Raw genomic sequence first — 22,093 nt, forward strand, 5'->3', positions numbered from 1 at the left:
ACCACCAACCATCTTGACCTGAGGAAATGTACCCGAGTGTATCTGAGGAAGTGTACCTGAGAAGATACAGTTCCTGTACCTTCTTGTGTAAAGTAGGAATAATAAAACAAGTCCATAGTCCGTTACCTGCATTTCCAAAATCCAAAGATCTCAGAACCAAGTGTTTTTTTTTTCCTTCTGAGTTCTACATGAAACTCATTTGATGGCAAAATTTGACTTGTCATGGTATTTATAAGAATTTATATTTCTTTTCTTTTTTTTTTTCGCTTTTTGGGGGCCACACATGCAGCATATGGAGATTCCCAGGCTAGGGGTCGAATCAGAGCTGGAGCTACAGCCACAGCCACAGCAATTCAGGATTCCAGCAGTGTCTCCGACCTACACCACAGTTCATGGCAACACCGGATCCTTAACCCACTGAGCGAGGCCAGGGATTGAACCCTCAACCTCACGGTTCCAAGTCAGATTCATTTCCACTGTGCCATGACAGCAACTCCAGAATTTATATTTCTAATTATCCATACCTTTTGTAGCAGAAGTAGTAATATATTTTCTTTTTTAAAAATAACATTTTATATTTTTAGAACAGTTTAAGGTTGACAGCAAAATTGAAGGGAAGGTACAGAGATTATTTATACCCCTTGCCCCACACATGGATAGTATTCTCCATTGTCAGCTCACCAAAGTGATATATTTGTAACAATTGATGAGCCTACATCAAGGCTCATAATCACCCAAAGCCCGTAGTGTACATTACAATTCACTCTTGATGTTGTACATTCTCTGGGTTTGGATGTGGATTTGATTTTATAGGCACTTAGATAATAGGTGCCATGTGTGACTTTTAATTTAAAAGTCTGCATGAGGAGTTCCCGTCGTGGCGCAGTGGTTAACGAATCTGACTGGGAACCATGAGGTTACGGGTTTGATCCCTGGCCTTGCTCAGTGGGTTAATGATCGGTGTTGCCATGAGCTGTGGTGTAGGTTGCAGGCGCGGCTCAGATCCCGTGTTGCTGTGGCTCTGGCATAGGCCGGTGGCTACAGCTCCGATTCGACCCCTAGCCTGGGAACCTCCATATGCCGCAAGAGTGGCCCAAGAAAATGGCAAAAAGGCAAAAAAAAAAAAAGTCTGCATGAATTTTCATGACATTTGCCCTCAAAGTTTTTGGCAGAGTGTGGCTGTGTTCCTGCCTCTTTAGGGTGATTGGTAATTAACTGCTTAAGAACCGTAATGGGCTTAAAACAGTGTTCTGTCTTTAATAAGCATTTGGTGAAAGCTTGTTGTTCCAGACTGCACTGTGTGTCTAGGAAACACCTGTAAGCAGAACCAGGTATCTTCCCTTGAGGACTTCGTATTCTTCCCACAGGCATGTAAGAGGGAAAGAATCTCAGTTCTTCTAAGAGAGGTCAGGAAAGGTGGTTTCTAGGAAGTGAGGTACTGACACTGACCCCCGTGGACTTATTGAAGGACCTTGTGAGGAGTGAGTTCCAGCAGAGAGGGTACTGCCTGTATAATGTGAAAGAGGCTTGGAAGCGCTGGCCTTAGAGGAACATCGCATACGTTTCTGTGATGGAGTATTGGATGATTGTGCCAATTCATGATGAATATAGATAGCTTTTATCTTAATGAGCTCATATTTTATTCTTTTAGAAGACAAGAAGCTGTAGAATGATAACAGATTTATACATAAATGAAACTTGATTTTAGACTTACAGAAAAGTTGTAAAAGTAGTACACAGAGTCCCCACATCTCCTTCGCCTAGCTTCCCCTGGTGTTAACAGCTTGCATAACCATTGTTCAGTGATAAAACCAGGAATTAACACTGACACAGACTCTACAGATTTTATTCCAGGTTCACTCATTTTTCTCCCTTATGTTCCCTTCTTTGGTCTAAAATCCCACATTCCATACAGTTGTTATCTCTTTAAGTCTCTTCCATTGTGAGAGAGCCATCTCAGTTTTTGTCTTTCATGACCTTGACACAAGAATACTGATAAAATTGGAGTTCCCTCTTCCTATTTCCACTTTCTTTCCATTGTGTTCCTCCTACCTCCTGTAGGTAGCCACTTTCATTAAGTTTTTGCATTATCCGTCCTTCTTATCTTTCTTTTGTACAAATAAGCAGATACCTGTGTATTTTCTTCTCTCCTTTTTTCCTACAGGAAACATAATTATTGGGAAAATACGCTTTAAAAGATTTGAAATCGAGTTCTTCTGTTTGTTTTAGCAAAAGTGTTGCGTCTGTGACTTGACAGATGACTTCATTTGTGTTTTTTCTATTTGCAAAACAGATCTCATTTTTTTACCCTTTTCTTACTAAATGGAAGTGATGGGGTTAACAAGTGAACTATTAAGTGAAGAACTAATGCTTTCCCACAAGAAAAGCATGCAGAAAATATAAGCTGTTGTTTTCTTTTAAACAATTCAAGGTATAATTTTCCTACCGTTGGTTACAGAGAACAGTGATTCTTTTCCTTGAAGTTTAGCAGTCATCAGGGACAGTGAATGGTGTGTTGGCTCCAGGAGGGTTATGAGACAGAGAGTAGAGGGATAGGTGCTGGCTGGGGAATAGTTGATCCACAGTATTAAAAAACACTGACCAATTACGACTTTTAAACCAAATTGGGCTGTGGGTAAATATGTTGAGGAGTAAAAATTTACAAGAATATTTTTGCAGTTACTGTATCTCTAGATTTTTAGATGCATATTTTTAATAGTGTTGGTAAATAGAAATCTGAGGTTTAGGAGTCTTTGGACATGTAACAACATTATCCCGATTGGGTTTACAAACGAATAATTCAAAATTGTTTTGATGTAATTATATAGATTACATTTTAGTCTCAATATAGAGACATAGGAAAGTGAGACAAATAGTCCTGTTTTACATACACAGAAATTGAAGTAGGCTTATTACCAAGTAGGTAAGTAAATTTGGTGGAAGTGAAATTTACAGAAAGTTCCATTTCCTCTCTAGTACAGTTTCTTGACTGTGGTGCCAGTTCATGGAAATAACTGGTATATTCTTTATGGGCTAGCATTACTTCAGTAATTCTAAGCAAAACTATGCTGAGTATCACTGGAATAATATTTTGACCCAGGAATGAAAGTTGAATTTCTTACAGTTAGCCTTTTCTTTCCTTTTTTTTTTTTTTTTTTTCTTTTTGAATTTTTAGGGCCACATTCGCAGCATATGGAGGTTCCCAGGCTCTAGGGGTCCAGTCAGAGCTGAAGCCACTGGCCTACGCCGCAGCCACAGCAACTCAGGATCCAAGCCGCGTCTGCAACCTACACCACAGCTCACGGCAACACCAGATCCTTAACCCACAGAGCGAGGCCAGGGATTGAACCTGCGTCCTCGTGGATGCTAGTCAGGTTCATTAACTGCTGAGCCACGATGGGAACTCTCCTTTTCTTTCCATTTTGATAATGTTCTTCAGAAAGGCAGTGGCTAACCGAAAATAGAACTGTGAAATTTTCTAGACAGATGTATATGTGGTGCATCTAAGAAAGTGGTATTTCAGGCAGTTACGACATGACATTACTTGAATGACTAAAGATACATTGATACACATATCACATGTGGACTTTTATTATGCATTTTTAAAGTTGTGTACCTTTTGGTTTTTACCCCTTTCTCTACTTTTTAGTGAAACAGATTCAGTGGACATGGGTTCTTAGACCTCAGAAAAATCTACCCCATAAACCTTAATTTAATTTCTGTAAGGGCTCTTTGTCTTAATTGGTCTGGCCCAGTGGGTAGAATAATTGGGGCGGGGGGGGGGAATCACATCAGTGACCCTCCTTGCAATCTTTAAGGGTGCCCCCAAAACCAATCCCCCTGGGGCTCTGCTTTAGAAAAAAGGGTATTCCAGAAGCTCTCTATTCACCACTGCAGCTTTTCTACTCTTTTCTAGCTGTGGGTTGCATGCACACAGAGTGTATCTGAACATTGCATAAAATTCTAGAGAAGCTCTGTAATAACTCCTACTTTTCGGATAGGAGAACCTTAAATTCTTACATCCTTGTAACAGTTTCCCATTGGATGACAGATGTCTGAGTCATGCTTTAGCTTCCTGAAAATACTAATGTTGTAAACCACTGCAATAGAAATGATCACGTTTAAATTAGTATGTGGATTTAACATTTGTAAAGTGTTTGTTATTGTTTCTCTACCCTGTCTTTACAGCCTTTTGGACTGCAGGATAAGGGGTGTTTGTTTTTTCCTAAGGCAGTGTGAATGCATTTCAGAAGTTCTGAGTAAAATTACATGTGTTTGTGAGTGGTCAACCCATTACTTAAATGTAAGATCTCTGTCATAATTTAATGCTAAAAGCTAATGTTTTAAATGAATATAACATTGACAGAAGTTTGTTCAGATCTTTAACAAATAATAGCAAAAACTTCAGTCTCAGCACTTTCATGTTGGAAGGAAACTTTTTCATCTAAACCAGAACTTTTGAGATCTAGGAAAGCTGTAACATGGCTAGAGTCACACATCTCTGAATCTGAAATCCTTTTGTCCTTTGCATACTGTACTGCTTGGGTTTTTTGAGGTTTCTCTTGAATAGTAAGTCCTTACTAGCATTTGGGGGGTGGGGGGTTGTATTTTTTTAATGTAAAAATATTAGCTAAATATAAAGAAAATTTCAATCTTACTCTGCCCTCATAATTCTGTTTTATCTTGTCATTATCTCTGTGTACATTTTTTATTATTTATTCATTTGTTTATTTATTTATTTTTGTCTTTTGTCTTTTTAGGGCCACACCCACAGTATATGGACATTCCCAGGCTAAGGGTTGAATCGGAGCCACTGCTGCCGACCTACACCACAGCCACAGCAAAGCCAGATCTGAGTCGCTTACGGCAATGCCAGATCCTCAACCCACTGAGCAAGGCCAGGGATCGAACCCTCATCGTCATGGGTATTAGTCGGGTTCATTAACCACTAAGCCAACCTTTATGTACATATTTAGTTACCACAATTGTATTAAAAATATTTTGAATTCAACATTTTTCCAAAATCTTTTCTACATAAAAGACTATCATTTTCTGTCTTTAAATATTCTTCTGGGTAAAGGAAGAGGAAAAATCCTTTATGAATATTTTTAATACTCTCGTTTGGTGTACCACATTTTATAAGTATGCTTCAGATGTTGAGCATTTAGGTTATACGTAGAGATCATTGCAGCGACCACCTTTGTGTATAAGATTTGGGGGGGGGGGTTGAGTTATTTCTTTAAGATATTAAAGGTTGAATAAAATACTTTGTCAGAGGATATGAACATCTTTATAACTCTTACACATTACTTTTCAAGTGGAAATCACTGGCTTTCAAGGCAATGAATACATGAACTAAATTTACAGTAATTTTGGCATCACTTACTAACATAATTATTCAAAATATAACAGTAGGAGTTCCCGTCATGGCGCAGTGGTTAACGAATCCGACTAGGAACCATGAGGTTGCGGGTTCGGTCCCTGCCCTTGCTCAGTGGGTTAAGGATCTGGTGTTGCCATGAGCTGTGGTGTAGGTCGCAGATGCAGCTCAGATCCTGTGTTGCTGTGGCTCTGGCGTAGGCTGGCAGCTACAGCTCTGATTCGACCCCTAGCCTGGGAACCTCCATATGCCGCAGGAGCAGCCCAAGAAATGGCAAAAAGCAAAAAAAAAAAAAAAAAAAAAAAAAAATAAATATATATATATATATATATATGAAACAGTAAATGTACAGGGTAGCTAACAAGGAAGACAGTATTTCCCCAGTGTTTACTCATTGTAGTTAACTCATCTGTTTTGTCTGTTTATATACCTTGATCCAGCTTTTTGGATAATCTATATGAAATTTTAAAAATTGGCTTCCCAATCTATTGTCTTTTTTTTTTTTTTTTGCTTTTTAGGGCTGCAATCACAGCATATGGAGGTTCCCAGGCTAGGGGTCTAATTGGAGCTGTAGTCGCCGCCAGCCACAGCCACAGCTACAGCAATGTGGGGTCCAAGCTACATCTGTGACCTGCACCATAGCTCATGGCAGTCAGCGGATCCTTAACCCACTGAGCAAAGACAGGGATTGAATTCCTTATGGATCCTAGTCAGGTTCGTTAACCACTGAGCCACAGAAGGAACTCCTCTATTGTCCTTTCTTGAGACTGCTCTCAGGTCTGTAGATACTTTGGTGTTTTCTTCTTGAGGGTATGAAGATCAAAAAAGAAATGGTACTAGTAGCAGGGGAATGGGAACATCAGAACACCCCCAAAGTCAGCTTGAATGTAAGGAAGAGGCAAAGACCACAGCTCTTCTGTGCTATTCCAGCAGTTCCCAGGGCTGAGGGATAAGTGACCTGTGGCTATATTGCCTATACTTCAGAAACTCAATGGGATTGACATCTTACGGCTTCCCCTAGCCCTTTTAGCCTCGTAAATATATAATTTGTTTTGAAATAGTGAATGCAAACGTTTCCAGATTCTTTTCACCTTGCATTTTTCATTTTATAAACTCTAAGCTTATACAGCTGACTCTTGAACAGTATGGGGTTTAACCTGTGTTTAATGTGTAGTCAGCCTCCCTATCCACAGTTCCTCCACATGTGAGGAGTCAACCAGCCACAGACTATGTAGTACTCTAGTGTTTACTATTAAAAATCACCCACATATAAGTGAATCTGTGCAATTGTTCAACCTAAAAGTTGTTAACTGTGAAGTTCCCATTGTGGTTCAGTGGTAAAGAACCCAACTGGTATCCATGAGAACACTGGTTCCATTCCTGGCCTGCTAAGTGAGTTGAGGATCTAGCCTTGCTGTGCTGTGGTGTAGCCCAGCAGCTGCAGCTCCAATTCGACCCTTAGCCTGGGAACTTCCATATGCCATGGGTACAGCCCTAAAATATGGAGGAGGGTAACTGTTTATGATTTGCATAGTCCAAAGCCAGTAGTTACTACCTGATAGCATTAGGTAGTTATAATTATTCATTGACATTTTATTAATTTTTTTATTTTATCACAGAGGAAAATATATGAATATATTTGAGTATGGTTTTCTGGAAACAAGCTTCTAGCATAAACGGTGAAGTTGGACAGATACTAACTGCATTTTAATTTCCTCTTATATGTCTTGTCACTGAACTTAAATATCCTCGACCCTTAGGTTGAAGACTTGTTACTATATAATTGTTTCGCTGAGATTTTGTTCCACAGAATCATTAATTACGTCTTTTCCCTGTCACTAGACACTTTGCTACTTTTATTTTAGTCTAAGTATTTTAATTCTTGTTTTTTTAAGCCAAAAATGCAGTTATTAGTTACTTGTTAGGACTGCAGCTCAGGAGGCATAGAACCAAGAGGCCACTTGGATTGTGTTCCACATGTGAGTTTTGTTTTTCAAGACGGTCATCAGAACTTTTAGGTTTTTCATTAAAATGAAATTATGCTGCTTTTCCAGCTGGTGCTATTGGTTAAATGTTGATAATATATTTCATTTTTCTTCTCATTAAGATCGAGTCTGTTTCTCAGCCACTGGAAAACCATGGTGCCTCTGGTCATCCTTCAGAGTCATTATCTAAATCATGTGGAGCATTGAGACCTGTCAATGGAGTTATTAACACGTAAGTTTTATCTCTTCTACATACTTAATTATGCTCAGCAGGCCTGTAAAAGATGGGTTTGAGGCTGTTATCCCTAGCCAGGACTAACCTTGGTTTAAAAAAGCAGAAACCTGATCACTTTATAATATGTGCATGCCTCCACCTGTAGCAAGTATATTTTAAATAGCATGCTAATGTATTTTCCTTTTATTCAGTATGTCGTCAAATCAGCTCGGCATGGAGAAAAATAAAGTCCTAACATTATTATGAGTCATTGTGATTGGTCCTATCTTGGTAGAGAAGTGTTTACATAAAATCCTCTACTCTATATAACAGATTAGATCCCTCAAGGCTGTAAATCTGTATTTATGAAAGCACAAGGAATCTTTCTTCATGTGAACAATGGATACACATCCCTGAAAGGCAAGTTCACAGGAGAACTGATTTTTAGGCAGCTTATTATTAACATTTGCAAAATTCATCATTTTCTTACCAGTTGTAGTTTACTAGACTTTTTTTAATTCATATTTTTGTTGTGGAAGAGAACTTATTCACTAGAACTTGAGTTTACTTATTGACTTTTGTACTTTTCAGACACGTAGAGTTCACATCTACCGAGAAAGAGCCTTACAAATAAGCACAGGCACCACATACACGCTTAGTTAGCAGACGTCAGCACCAAGAGATAAGCTGTGCCTGCTCTAGAACAGTGGTTTGTGTCTGTGCAAGTAGAGGTGGTTGAACCAGTATTAGAGGTTTCCTTGCGTCTTCTGAGAAGTCAATATTCTTCCTTTCCCTTTTGTAGTCTTCAGCCTGTCTTGGCAGACCACATTCCAGGTGACAGCTCTGATGCTGAGGAACAATTGCATAAAAAGCAACGACTGAATCTAGTTTCTTCATCAACTGATGGCACCTGTGTAGCAGCCCGAACACGTCCTGTGCTGAGCTGTAAGAAGCGGAGGCTTGTTCGACCCAACAGCATTGTTCCTCTTTCCAAGAAGGTTAGTGCAAGTGAGACTTGGTCATTGTTAAACAGTGAGCTAGATGCTCAGATAAAGGTACTAGTCTGTTGCCAACTTTGGTTCATTTAACCAGTGTTTTCCAAAGTTGGCTAACCACCAAGTTTTCCTGGGGAGCTTTAAAAAAATACTAGGTTCCTGAACTCTGTTGCCTAGATTCTGATTCCGATACTCTGAAGTTGGGCTTGGGAGTCCTGTTTTCAAAGAACAAAAAGCTCCTCTTAGAAATAGGAGCGAGGAAGTTGTTAGTTCTGCCATCAACAGTTGACGGAGAGTGGTGTGTCTTCTCATTATGCTAATATGACTGAAAACAAGAACGTGGAATGCTTTCCTTTTAAATAAGGATCTCCCTTAAAATTTCTAAATTGATGTAACTAAACGTTTGTCTTCACAGACTAAATGGCGATTATTTCACAACTACAGGAAACTTTGGATTGCTGACTCTTTAAATAGCAAAGTTGGGTTTATTCCAGAACTAAAGAAATAATAACTGCAGCGGAAACCATGCAGTGGTTAAGAGCATTAACTTTGAAGAAGACAAACTTGAGTTTGAATCATGGCACTGCCACTTAGTAGTTTTGTGATTTGGAGCATTTTAACACCCTGCTGCCCCTCAGAGATCTCATAGGGTTGTTTGAGGATGAAAAGAAATGCATGTTATTTGCTTATTGGGGTGTCTGGCTGATAGATACTAGTACAAAGTTGCTGTTACTGTTAAAACTTTTGAGGTTTTCTGTTTTTTGTTTTTTTGTGTTTTGTATTTTTGTCTTTTGGGGGCCACACCTGGGGCATATGGAAGTTCCCATGCTAGGGGTTAAATCAGAGCTACAACTGCTGGCCTATGCCACAGCCACACAGGATCCGAACCGTGTCTGTGACCTACACCACAGTTCATGCCAATTACAGATCCTTAAAACCCACTGAGCCAAGGCCAGGGATCCAACCCGAGTCTTCATGGATACTAGTTGGGTTCGTTACCACTGAGCCACAGTGGGAGCTCCCAAAACTTTGTTTTTAATAATCAATCACTCAATCAGCAATTTTTTTTGGGGGGGGGTTCTTTTCAGGGCCACACTCGCGGCATATGGAGATGCCCAGGCTGGGGGTTGAATCAGAGCTACAGCTGCTGGCCTATACAACAGCCACTGCAATGCCCGATTCGGGCTGCGTCTGCAACCTACACCACAGCTCATGGCAATGCCGGATCCTTAACCCACCAAGCAAGGCCAGGGATCAAACCTGCAACCTCATGGTTCTTAGATTTGTTTCCACTGTGCCACAACAGCAACTCCTCAATCAGCAAATATTTTTTGAGCTCTTAAGATAAGCTAGATCTGTTCTGTGCACTGGGAATACAATACTAAACACAACAGACACAAAATTCTTACCTTCACACAATAACCTGTTGGGTAGAGATAGGAAATAAAATAATAAGTGAAGTATGTGCTATGTCTTATAGTGTTGAGTGCTCGGGAGAAGAATGTAGCAGAAGAGGAACGGAATGGGGAAAGTCGAGGAGTGCAGATGGAATTCAGCGTTGAGGCCTTGTTTCCTTTCAGGTCTTAGAGATGCGAAAGATAAGAGACTGGGAAGAAGTGACTGGTGAAGTAGAAGGAAAACCAAGAGAGTATGGTTATGTGGAAGGCAAGTAAAGAAAATGTTTCAGGAAAGAAGGGATAATTATCTGTGTTAGAAGCTGCCAGACAGGTTAAGTCAGATGAAGACTGAGAATTGACCATTGGATTTGGTAGGGCTGAGGCTGCTTGAGACCTTTGTGAGCAGTTTTGTTAGAGGGGAAAGAGTGAAATTCTGATTGAAGTAGGTTCGGGAGAGAATGAGGGAAGGACTTGAGGGAACCGTTATAGATAACACTTTCAAAGAATATTTCTCTGAAGGGAAACAGAGAAATAGCCTGTTTGATTGAAAGGGAATCTAAAGATAACTCTATTGCAGTATGTTTGCTGGGGAGAAAACTGAGGACAGGGAAGAGGATTAGTTGATTAGGCTGTACCATTTCTCTCTTGTGTATTCCTCAGACTGCCAGAGTTACCAAAATACCAGAAAAGAATTTGGCAGGTTTTTCATATTGACACTTGAGTCAGTTTTTTTATTTATAATCATGCAAATCTAAATTATTTTCTGAAAAGTTGGAGAGTTGATACTGGGAAAGCAAAGAAAACAGTGTATTACTCTTAAATATAAGAAAGTAGTTTTTGGACCTGCCCTTGATGCTTTTATTTAACAAAAACAAAAAAGTCACCAACACCACCTATTCATGGAGAAATAGTGTGCAGTTTGCTAGCCACTGTGTCATGACATCTAGCGGTGTGATAAAATTTTTCTGAAGTATATATGGCCTCCTGGATTCTTTTTTTTTTTTTTAATGTCTGTGAAGTAGCAAGTCTCCCTTGTTACTAGCAGCTTATTGTTCATGTCTAAAAACTACTGTACTTGTGAAAATAAATGTTTAATACAAGGAGGAGGGAGTTCCCGTCGTGGCGCAGTGGTTAACGAATCCGACTAGGAACCATGAGGTTGCGGGTTCGGTCCCTGCCCTTGCTCAGTGGGTTAAGGATCCGGCGTTGCCGTGAGCTGTGGTGTAGGTTGCAGACGCGGCTCGGATCCCGCGTTGCTGTGGCTCTGGCGTAGGCCAGTGGCTGCAGCTCCGATTCGATCCCTAGCCTGGGAACCTCTATATGCTGTGGGAGCGGCCCAAGAAATAGCCAAAAAAAAAAGACAAAAAAAACCAAGGAGGAGACATATGAAGCATCCTAAAGACACTTTGCCTCCACTGCCAGTGTCTAAATCAGAATCATTCTGACATACAGAAGTAAGCTGCATGGTAAATAAGACGAGTAATTCTTTTTGGAAAACAAACCATTTGCTGGTTATAGCAGAAATGCTGGAATTCTGCCAAAGTTGGTAGCTCTCTCTTAGTTTCTCACTATGTCTCCGATGGCTCCTTGCTCAGTGATACTCGCTGTTGAGCTATTACCTTCCTTCCCCTCTATCATTTTTCAGATGGATTTGCCAAGCAGATTTATTCAGCAGTGTTTTGGGTCCTCGCTGTGTTCCAAATCACCTGGGTTTCATTGAACAAAAGTTCTTGCCCTCATGGAGCTTATTCTCTAGTGGCAGAGTACTCAGAAATGACCCATTGCTTAGAGTAGTAGCCTCTAAACATTTATGAGTGTTTTATATGTGCATTTAAAACACATACAGAATAAATTTTGAATAGGCTGAGGTAAAATAAATAGAAGCTCTAGTGTTTTATTTATAAACTATCCTCAAGCCAAAAGAATTTTTTTTAATACTTTGAATTAGTTTCCTGTGATTAACAGAGAATAGTGGATACAGCCTTACTCTGATAGTGGACTTCCTCCATAAGCATTGCATTGAGTTTTTAATGGGAATTCCTTCAGAGAGAATCGATGTTATTACAATATTAAGAGAACACAGAATTTCTCTATGTATACGAGTATTGTATTTCTTCATTTGGTTCTTACATATTATCTGTGTTCTTGGTGTTTGGTCACATGAATGAGATCTTTTCTGTTAGTGTTACTTTAAGAATGAGGTTGGTTTTTAGGTATTTTCTAATTGCACAGTTTTTCTGAACTCATGGCAGTATTTTGGTTGATTGTTTTTAATTTTCTATCTTGACTTTCTATCATCCACAAGCATTTGATACCTCTTTATATACTTACTCCTTTTCCTTGTTCAGGTGCACTTTCACAACAGTGTTAAATAGTTGGTTGTAGTGAAATATCTCATTCCTGGTTTCAATGACAATACTTTTAGAAGGTCACTATTAATTTTGATGTAGATCGACTTAAAATGAATTAGAACACTTGTTTATCACTTGCTATGCTCTGGAAAGGTTTACAGATTTTAAAGGAGGGATCAGTTTCTTTAAAAATTTGTTGGAACTTGAGGTGAAAACCATCTGAGACTGGCATCTCTATTCTGTAGAAAATGACCCATCTCTCAGATATTTTCACCTTTACTCATACAGAATTTTATGGCAAGCATTCTTAATTTTTATTTTTTAAATATTTATTTTAGTCTTTTTATTTTAGGGCTACGCTAGATTCTTTTTTTTTTTTTTTTTTTTTTTTTTTGGGTGTTTTTGCCATTTTTTGGGCCACTCCCGCGGCACATGGAGGTTCCCAGGCTAGGGGTCGAATCGGAGCTGTAGCTGCCAGCCTACACCAGAGCCACAGCAACGCGGGATCCGAGCCGCGTCTGCGACCTACACCACAGCTCACAGCAACGCCGGATCGTTAACCCACTGAGCAAGGCCAGGGATCGTACCCGCAATCTCATGGTTCCTAGTCTGATTCGTTAACCCCTGCGCCAAGACAGGAACTCCAGATTTTTAAATTCATGTATCGTGGTGAACATCCGTTTCTTTCTTTCTTCTTCCTTTTTTTTTTTTTTTTTTAAGGACCATACCTGTGGCATATGGAGGCTCCCAGGCTAGGGGTCCAGTGGGAGTTATAGCTGCCAGCCACAGCCACAGCAACGCCAGATCCAAGCTGTGTCTGCGACCTGACCTACACCACAGCTCATGGCAATACCGGATCCTTAACCCACTGAGCGAGGCCAGGGATCGAACCCGCAACCTCATGGTTCCTAGTCAGATTTGTTTCTGCTGCACCATGACGGGAACTCCAACATCCATTTCTCAGTCTTCATTTTTTGTCTTCTCTTTGATTAATCTTGTCAGCAGGTTTTCTATTTTATTGGTCATTTCAAAGATCAGTTCTTTGCTGTAAATTCCTTCTTCCTGTGGTCTTGGTCCCCCGTGTCCTGTTCTCCACCCTGCCCCCTGCCACCACCGCCATACTCAAATGCTTAGTTAATTTGTTTTCTGTTCTTTATTACATCATGATAAAGGCATTTAACTTTCTGAGTTGTCTTCTGAGTGTAGTTTGGATAGCATTCCATAGCCTTTGATGTGTGAAGAAAGTGTTCTTTTTGCTATTTGTAAATTGCCTTTGAGTTATTTTCTCAAGAGTTAAAAATTGAGTTTCCAGACTCGAAATTATTTTTCTTTTTAAGCCTTTGTTATTAATTATTAATTTTTATAGCATTTTGATCAAAATGATGTTCCTATAGCTTCTGCTTATGTTTGTGGTCTATTATGTAGCTTTTTTTTTAAAAAAAAATTCATTGGTATCTAGTATAATTTTATGTATTTGTATCCTCTTTGTGACTTTGTGGCTCCTGTCTTCAGTAGTTGTTTATGCCTTGCATTCTACTCTGCTTGATGTTAATGTTTAGTGTATGTGTTTTTCTCATCCATTTGCTTTTAACATTTTTGTCTTCAATATGCTTTTGAAACACCATAAAAGTAGAGTTAGGGTGTGTGTGTGAGTGTGTTCATCTCCTAAAAGTCTTTGATTTTAATGGAGATTTTATTAAAAGAGAATGGTTTTTAATTTTATATTCAATTTTGAAACTAGATTTAAAGACTTATTTAGGCTTAATTTGATTGTAACGTTTCCCTGTTTACTGACAATTCTTTTTATCTTCTTATGCCTATTTATTTATTGAGTTCTTCATTTGTGGTTTTTTAGTGATTTGCACAACAATTTTACTGTGTTTCAAGTTCTTAGATCATAACCTTTGTCCCTTAAAACTCCGTTCTACTATGTTTTGGTAGGGAGAGCAATTGTTTATTGTTGTGTTTGGGCATAGAATCAGACTGGTGCCAATCTTAGTTTCTTTCCTTTTTATTGGAGACTGATTCTACTCTACACTGTCCAATATGGTAGCCACTACCCACATGTAGCTATTCAAAATCAGGGTAAAACAATGCAGTACTTCATTCACACCAGCCGCATTTCAAGTGTTCAGTGGTCATGAGGCTAGTGGCTACCATATTTAGTCACACTAACATGAAACATTTCTATCACTGCAGAGCTGCACTGGACAGCACTTCAAAGTGTTTTATGTAGGGCTGTCAGGTTTTCTTCTATAATAGCTTTGATTTTTGATTCCTTTACGTTCGTAGTTGTCTCTTTTTAAGTATACCAGTTATGTTATTTTCTATCCTTTTTGTCTAGCTCTCACTACCTGCACCACAACTTTACTGTGATCGTTACATTGGGTATACAAAAGTGACTGGCACATTTTGAATGCACATAATAATTATTCACATGGTAGCTTTTAACTTCTCGTTGTTTTCATCCCTTTGGTTCCCCCCTAGTGTAAAGGAATAAGAGTTAAATTTGTTGCCCACATCCTACTTTAATTTTCTGCTCTGTAGTTCCTCATATGTAGGTTTTAATTCTACTACCATGGGTCAAGGTTTTTTTTTTTTTTTTTTGCTTTTCAGGGCCACACCCATGGCATATGGAGATTACCAGGCTAGGGGTCGAATCAGAGCTGTAGCTGCCAGCCTGTGCCACAGCCACAGCAACACCAGATCGGAGCCGCGTCTGCAACCTACCCAACAGCTCACAGCAACGCCAGATCCTTAACCCCCTGAGTGAGACCAGGGATCAAACCCACAACCTCATGGTTCCTGGTCAGATTCGTTTCTGCTGCATCACAACGGGAACTCCTATTTTTGTGTTTGTTTTGTCTGCACCTGCAGCATGTAGAAGTTTCTGGGCCAGGGATCAAACCTGAGCCGCTGTAGTGACAATTCCAGATCTTTAACCCACGGTGCCACAAGGGAACTCCTAAAAGAAAATCTTTTGTTTCCCCAACTTATTTGACAAGAGAACCTTAGTAATCTGCCTAAGCATGCTCATGAACTACTATGGTTCCAAGAGAAACATTTCAGAACATCTGCTTTCTGCTCTTATCTCTTGTGATGATGTTTAGACACTGGCAATACTGAAATGCAGAGTTTTAAAAATGAAACCTTTACCCACTAATGTTTTCTATTTCCTAAAATCTCATTTTAAACTTATGAATAGTTCTTCTACTACACAGTGGGTTAAGGATCCAGTATTTTCACTGCAGCAGCTTGGGTCAGTGCTGTGGCATGGGTTCTATTCCTGAGAATTTCTGTGTGCCATGGGTGTAGACCCCCCAAAAAAATTATGAATAGATGAAATAGATGTTTTTAAATATGCTAAATATAAAACAGAAACTTTATCTGCAACATTGATTTAGTTCTCCCATTTTATTTTCAAACATAGTCTAAGTTTATAGGAAAATAAATAAAAGGTTAAATGTTCATTTTCTTTGTTTTTTTTGTTTTTTTTGTTTTTTTGTCTTTTTGCTGTTTCTTGGGCCGCTCCTGTGGCATATGGAGGTTCCCAGGCTAGGGGTCTAATTGGAGCTGTAGCTGTCAGCCTACGCCAGAGCCACAGCAACGCCAGATCCGAGCCGCGTCTGCAACCTACACCACAGCTCACGGCAACGCCGGATCGTTAACCCACTGAGCAAGGGCAGGGATCGAACCCGCAACCTCATGGTTCCTAGTCGGGTTCGTTAACCACTGCACCGTGATGGGAACTCTTACATATTTCTTCCTAGTTACTTTTTTTGGCTGCTCCCAGGGTATGAGGAAGTTCCTGGGTCAGGAATCGAACTCCTGCCACAGCTGCTATCCAAGCCTCAGAGGCGACAATGCCAGATCCTTAACCCACTGCACCAGTATTTCTCTTTTTTGTTTGGTGGAAGTGGGGAGCAGCATATGAGTTCCTGGGCCAGGGATCATATCTGAGCCATAGTTGTGATCTATGCCACAGCTGTGACAATGCCAGATCCTTAACCCACTGTGCCAGGCTCAGGATTGACTCTGCGTCCCAGTATTCCAGCAATGCCACTGATCCCATTGGGATTCATAATTTCAGTGTATTTGGTTTTGTTGTTGTTTGTTTGTTTGTTTGGCCACAGCATGCATTAGTTTCCAGGCCAGGGATGGAATCTGAGCCAAAGGAGTTACAGCACCAGATCCTTGACTTGCTAGGCCACCAGGGAACATAAGATACCACATAAAAAGTGATGCTGTGGTTTGCCTAACCATCCCACAGTTCATTTTTAACTATTACACAACAAGTGAACCCTGAGCATTTGGCACAATTTCAAAGTCTTTACCTGTTCCCTTATCATCTTAGCGTAGTTCCTTAGCAGTCTACTTTATAAGAAATATTTACCAAGAGTCTCCAGTTGTTAATAGTTCTGCAGGTTTGGGCTATTTTAAGATTGAATCGGGTAGTACCGACTCCAGTATTGTGGATGATTATTGCCACTGGTAATGCTTTCAACAGTGATTTCCAACTGTTATCAGAAATTGCTCTGTTCACATTCCCAAGACTCCATAATGATTTTTAAAGTTTGTATCAAAATCCAGCTAAAGTCCATTCCGGTAAGTCTCTTGAATCTAATTTTATAAGCTTCCCCTTTATCTCTTTTTTTCCCTCGCATTTAAACAAGTTTATGATTTGCTTGGATGTTTTCTTTGTGTTTTCACTTGGCTTGGGTTTTGCATAGTTTCTTAAATCTGTGGATTGGTTTCTTTAATCATTTTTAGTACAAACTAAGCCATTTATCTCTTCAGATATTGCTCTTGCCCCATCCCATTCTCTGTCTTCTTCTGGGCCTCTGATTACAAGCGTGTTAGACTTGGTCACAGTGCCCTGCATGCCTTTAACTTTTTTTTTTTTTTTGGTCCTTTTTTTTTTAGGGCCGCATCCGAGGCACATGGAGGTTCCCAGGCTAAGGGTTGAATCAGAGCTGTTGCAGCCAGCCTACGCCACAGCAGCGCCAGATCCAAGCTGTGTCTGTGACCTACACCACAGCTCACGGCAACGCCAGATCCTTAACCCACTGAGCGAGGCCAGGGATCGAACCCTCAACCTCATGGTTCCTAGTCGGATTCATTTCCACTGCACCATGACAGGAACTTGAATGCCTTTTACTTCTGTTCTATGTTTTCATGTATTTTTTCCCTCTGTTCCTTAATTTATGTAGTTCCTATTAGCCTACCAGTTCTCTTGTCCATACTTCTGGTATGTCTAATATGGTGTCAAATTTGTTTTGAGTCAGTGTTATATATTTAAAAGATTTTTGTAGCTCTAATGCTCTTTTTCTTTGGAGTGGATTCACCTTCTTCTCCTGTTAGCCAAATATCATGGGGGCTGAGAACTTGAATGCTCTTAGGGACTGAGATGAGTTGGGTTGCAGTTGTGAGAAGGCTTTGTTTCTCTCTGGTCCATTCTTGGGGCATGGTCTTGCTTCTTTTTCCCACTTCCATCTGGGAGCCTGATATTATGACCAAATGCCCTTCCCTCTTATATATCCTAAACTCTAATTCTAGTCTCCTCATCCAAGAGAGCTTTTCAGAAGCTTCTCTCTACTTTTCAGAGGCTCTCTGCTTAGCTTCTTACCCATTACAGTGTCAGAATTTTTCAAGTGCGTTAGAAGCATGAGTACCTAACATGCATCATTCTTAGTTTCCTGTCCTTTCTTTTCACAGGGAATTTGTCTCTTCAAGTCTCCGATGTTGTCCCCTCAGCCCTATAAAATCATCGGAACCTCTGTTCATTTCTTTGTCCCCAGAAGTGACCCTCTGCAAAGGCATCACATTCTAAGCATCTTTCCAAATCACCCATTGTCGCCAAGAAGCAGCAGCTCTACATTTCATGGTTTTTCCCTCTCTGGAAATCTTGGCTCCTCAATATTGTAATTGTTTTAGCATTTCTCTTGCATATTAAAAAAATTTTTTTTTTTTTTATATGGCCTTTCTTGTTCTCAGTGAGAGTGTTGGTTTGGTAAAGCTGTCCATCATACCCTTTTTTTTTTTTTTTTTTTTTGTCTGCACTTGCAGCATGCGAAAGTTCCCGGGCCAGGGATTGAACCCCTGCCACTTCAGTAACCAGAGTCACCAGAGCCACTGCAGTGACAATGCTGGATCCTTAACCCGCTGAGCTACAAGGGGAACTCCTCTAATTTATTTGTTGAGAAAACTGGGTTGTTTATCCCACTTATTTATCCCATGGCTTTATATCTTTCTGCTTGTATCCCCATGGTGTAACTGTCTTGCCTCTTGTCATAGCTAACAATGTTTTATTGGATTCTGGGCATTTAGTTTTTTGTGGATTGTGCTATCTAACTTTAAAGAGGCTTTGTTTTTTTGGCAGGTAAGTTACTCGAGGTTCAGTTTTTCCTTTATCAGGGAGGGGGTTGAGTAGCCTATGTTAACTCCACTCATAAATTGGGAACTTCTGAGGTCTTTTTTGAATGCTCTGTGCCACTTGACTGTTCACAGTGCACAAGTCTCCTCGCCTGTGTGAGCTCTGGGAACTCTTGAGTTCACAGCTCCTCAGTTGTTTTTTTTGCCTGACCTAATGGAGTTTCACCCTCTATGTGGGCTTCTTGGTATTCAGCAGACACTCAGGAGAATCTCGTGAAGATTTCCAGAGCTCTTTTTCTGTATGGCTTCCTCTTCTCAAGAATTCTGCCTCATAATTACCAGTCACCTGAGCCTCTGCACTTCAATTCAGTGAAACTGTCACATTCTGCTTAGAACCCCTCACCTGCTGTGCACTCTGCAGTGTGCCTCCAGGCAGAAAGCCAGGGCAGTCAACAGGCCACCTCATTTGTTTCTCAGTCTTAAGCTGTATTGTCTGTTTTTCTAGTTTATGGCTAAAGGATAAATCTGATCACCTTTATTCCATTTTGGCCAGAAGTCCTGTGGTGTCATTGTTCTCTTTTCCAAAATTTTGTCATGAAATTGTTCAAACATGGTAGTATTGAATGAATTTTACAATGAACAGCTAGCTATGTATTTACCCCCTAGATTCTACCATTGATGTTTACCACATTTCATCACATTTCCATCCTTCTATCTGTTCATTAGTCTTAATTTTAAAGTGTGTTAAAAGTCAGTGATACTGCTCTGTCCCCTGCATTTCTTGAAAACGGGTAGTTGGATATAGAGACTTGAACAAATTTAGGTTTGAGTTTGTGCAAGTGCATTGCATCAAAAGACGTGGAATGACTTACCTCTCTTTTTATGTTACCCTCACTGGTGGTCATCGCCTGGACCCCATTGTTTCTTTAGGAGTTGAAGTGATGTTCTGTTTATTTATTAACTAGACTGTCTATAAAGAGGAAAATGCCCTTTTCTGCAGTTGGTTTACTCTGAAGTACAGTTTGTGCAGAAAAAAGCATGATTCATGTTTATTTCCTTTCATCTATCCATTTTTGAATAATAATTTGGTTTCCTGCCATCTTCCAAGGACGACAACCAGTAAAATTTTTGTGGAGGGGGCAGTGGGTATGATTAAGAAGTCATTGGGCGTTCCCGTCATTGCTCAGTGGTTAACCAACCTGACTAGGAACCATGAGATTGCCGGTTCGATCCCTGGCCTTGCTCAGTGGGTTAAGGATCTGGTGTTGCCGTGAGCTGTGGTGTAGGTCGCAGATGCCGCTCAGATCGCGAGTTGCTGTGGCTGTGGTGTAGGCCAGTGGCTATAGCTCTGACTAGACTCCTAGCCTGGGAATTTCCATATGCCGTGGGAGCAGCCCTAGAAAAGGCAAAAAGACAAAAAAAAAAAAAAAGTCGTCATTGGTTTATTAAACATATTTGAGTTAGTCAAGCCGTTGAAATTCTTCTCTTTTTTTTCCGCACCTGCAGTGTGCAGATATTTCTAGGCCAGGGATTGAGCTCAAGCTATAGCAGAGACGAATCCTCCGCCACTAGGCCACCGAGGAAACTTCACTGAAATTCTTTTCTGTGCTCAAGTGTCATTTTTGATTATTTGATTAGTGGAAGTCTCTTCAAGCTTGCTCTTGAGTCCTTTTGCCTTGACTATAGTTTTAAAATTTCTTTTTTTTTTTTTGTCTTTTTTTGTCTTTTTTTTGCTATTTCTTGGGCCACTCCCACGGCATATGGAGGTTCCCAGGCTAGGGGTTGAATCGGAGCTGTAGACGCCGGCCTATGCCAGAGCCACAGCAACGCGGGATCCGAGCCGCGTCTGCAACCTACACCACAGCTCACGGCAACGCCGGATCGTTAACCTGCTGAGCAAGGGCAGGGACCGAACCCGCAACCTCATGGTTCCTAGTTGGGTTTGTTAACCACTGCGCCACAACGGGAACTCCAGATTTCTTCTTTCTCACCATTAATGTTTAATGGGAGCCTGTGCTTTAAATTTTACTAGAAGAAATAACCGTAATTTGAGCTCATGATTCTACACAATTTTTGACTGACCCACCCACCCCCTGGAAACATATGACAGTGTCTGTAGTCATTTCTGGTTGTCACAGAAATGGGGAGGAGGGTGTTGCTTGCACCATGAGGAGAGACCAGGGATGCTGCTGCTTATCTACAGTGCACAGGAGGACTCCTCACAACAAAAAATTATCGAGTTCCAAGTATCAGTAGTGCTGTTGTTGAGAAACCTTGACATATGCAAATTTAGCTAGCGTTTGTGTAGCATTTTAACAGTTTTTGAGGTCATATTATATCTCCCCAAATCCCATGACATTAGGATTAGGGATCCCTTATTAGTAAAATAACTCATCATCCCATATGGTGAGTAAATTTGAGGAGATCATACAGCTAACAATAGACTAGAATTTCATATCAGTGGTCTTTACGGTCTATGTTCTTTCTTTTATTCCCTTCTGAGTTAAGACCAGATGCTGTTCTAAGTGATTTTTATCCTCAAAACAACCTTATCCGATAGGCGTCTTTTACTGTGAATGCAGCCATTAGGTAGCTTGTCTAAGGTCATACAGCTAGTAGCAGAGTTAGGGCACAAACCTAGACAGCCAGACCCCATAGCCCACACTTTTAATTGCTGTATGTCGACCCACAATTTTTCTTTTGCAGTCTAAGAACAACGTTTGTTTTATATTTTAATCTTTATTTCCTTTGGAGTTTATTTTGAAGTGAAGTAGGAATTCAAATTCTATTTTTCCTGAAAAATCATTTTTTTTAAGCTGATGAATTTAGAAATATTAGTTGTGTTAAACATTATATATGCTTTTTTTGTTTAATTAAATTTTCTGTTTCTTAACCAATAGCAGATTTCTTAAAATACTGCACTTTTTATTGTTGTTGTTGTTGTTGCTTTTTAGGGTTGCACCACGGCATTTGGAAGTTCCCAGGCTAGGGGTCAAAATCGGAGCCACAGCTGCTGGCCCACAGCAATGCCAGATCCGAACTGAGTCTGCAGCCTACACCACAGCTCACGGCAACACCAGATCCTTAACCCACTGAGCGATGCCAGGGATTGAACCACAACCTCATGGTTCCTAGTAGTATTCATTTCTGCTGCTCCACAATGGGAACTCCAAATTACTGTAACTTTTAAATACTTCTAAAATGTGGTAGGGCAAATCACTCTCTATCTTTGCTTATAAGAAAATTTCTGGGAACTTTCCCCCTTACCACTTACTCTTCTAGTTGTAGTTTTAAGATTATTTGTTTAAATTCCATTTGTCTTTTCTCCCCTGTATACCAAAACCTATTGAGTTTAAGATTAATTTGTAGAATGTTATTAATAATTAATAGCATTAAGCA

At 40.1% G+C, this 22,093-nt stretch overlaps 1 protein-coding gene across 6 annotated transcripts in view; it reads left to right on the top strand.

The window, feature by feature from the left end:
* The window catches only part of KANSL1 (KAT8 regulatory NSL complex subunit 1), a 195,302-nt gene that overhangs the window by 150,491 nt on the left and 22,718 nt on the right, over positions 1-22,093 (top strand). For all 6 annotated transcript variants that reach the window (XM_013989925.2, XM_003131310.6, XM_013989924.2 and 3 more), the window contains 2 exons: positions 7,488-7,597; positions 8,382-8,577. In XM_013989925.2, coding sequence (XP_013845379.1) covers positions 7,488-7,597; positions 8,382-8,577 — 306 coding nt within the window. The remainder of the gene's footprint in view (positions 1-7,487; positions 7,598-8,381; positions 8,578-22,093) is intronic.

Source organism: Sus scrofa, chromosome 12, assembly GCF_000003025.6.
Source record: "Sus scrofa isolate TJ Tabasco breed Duroc chromosome 12, Sscrofa11.1, whole genome shotgun sequence".
Classification (NCBI taxonomy): Eukaryota; Metazoa; Chordata; class Mammalia; order Artiodactyla; family Suidae; genus Sus; species Sus scrofa.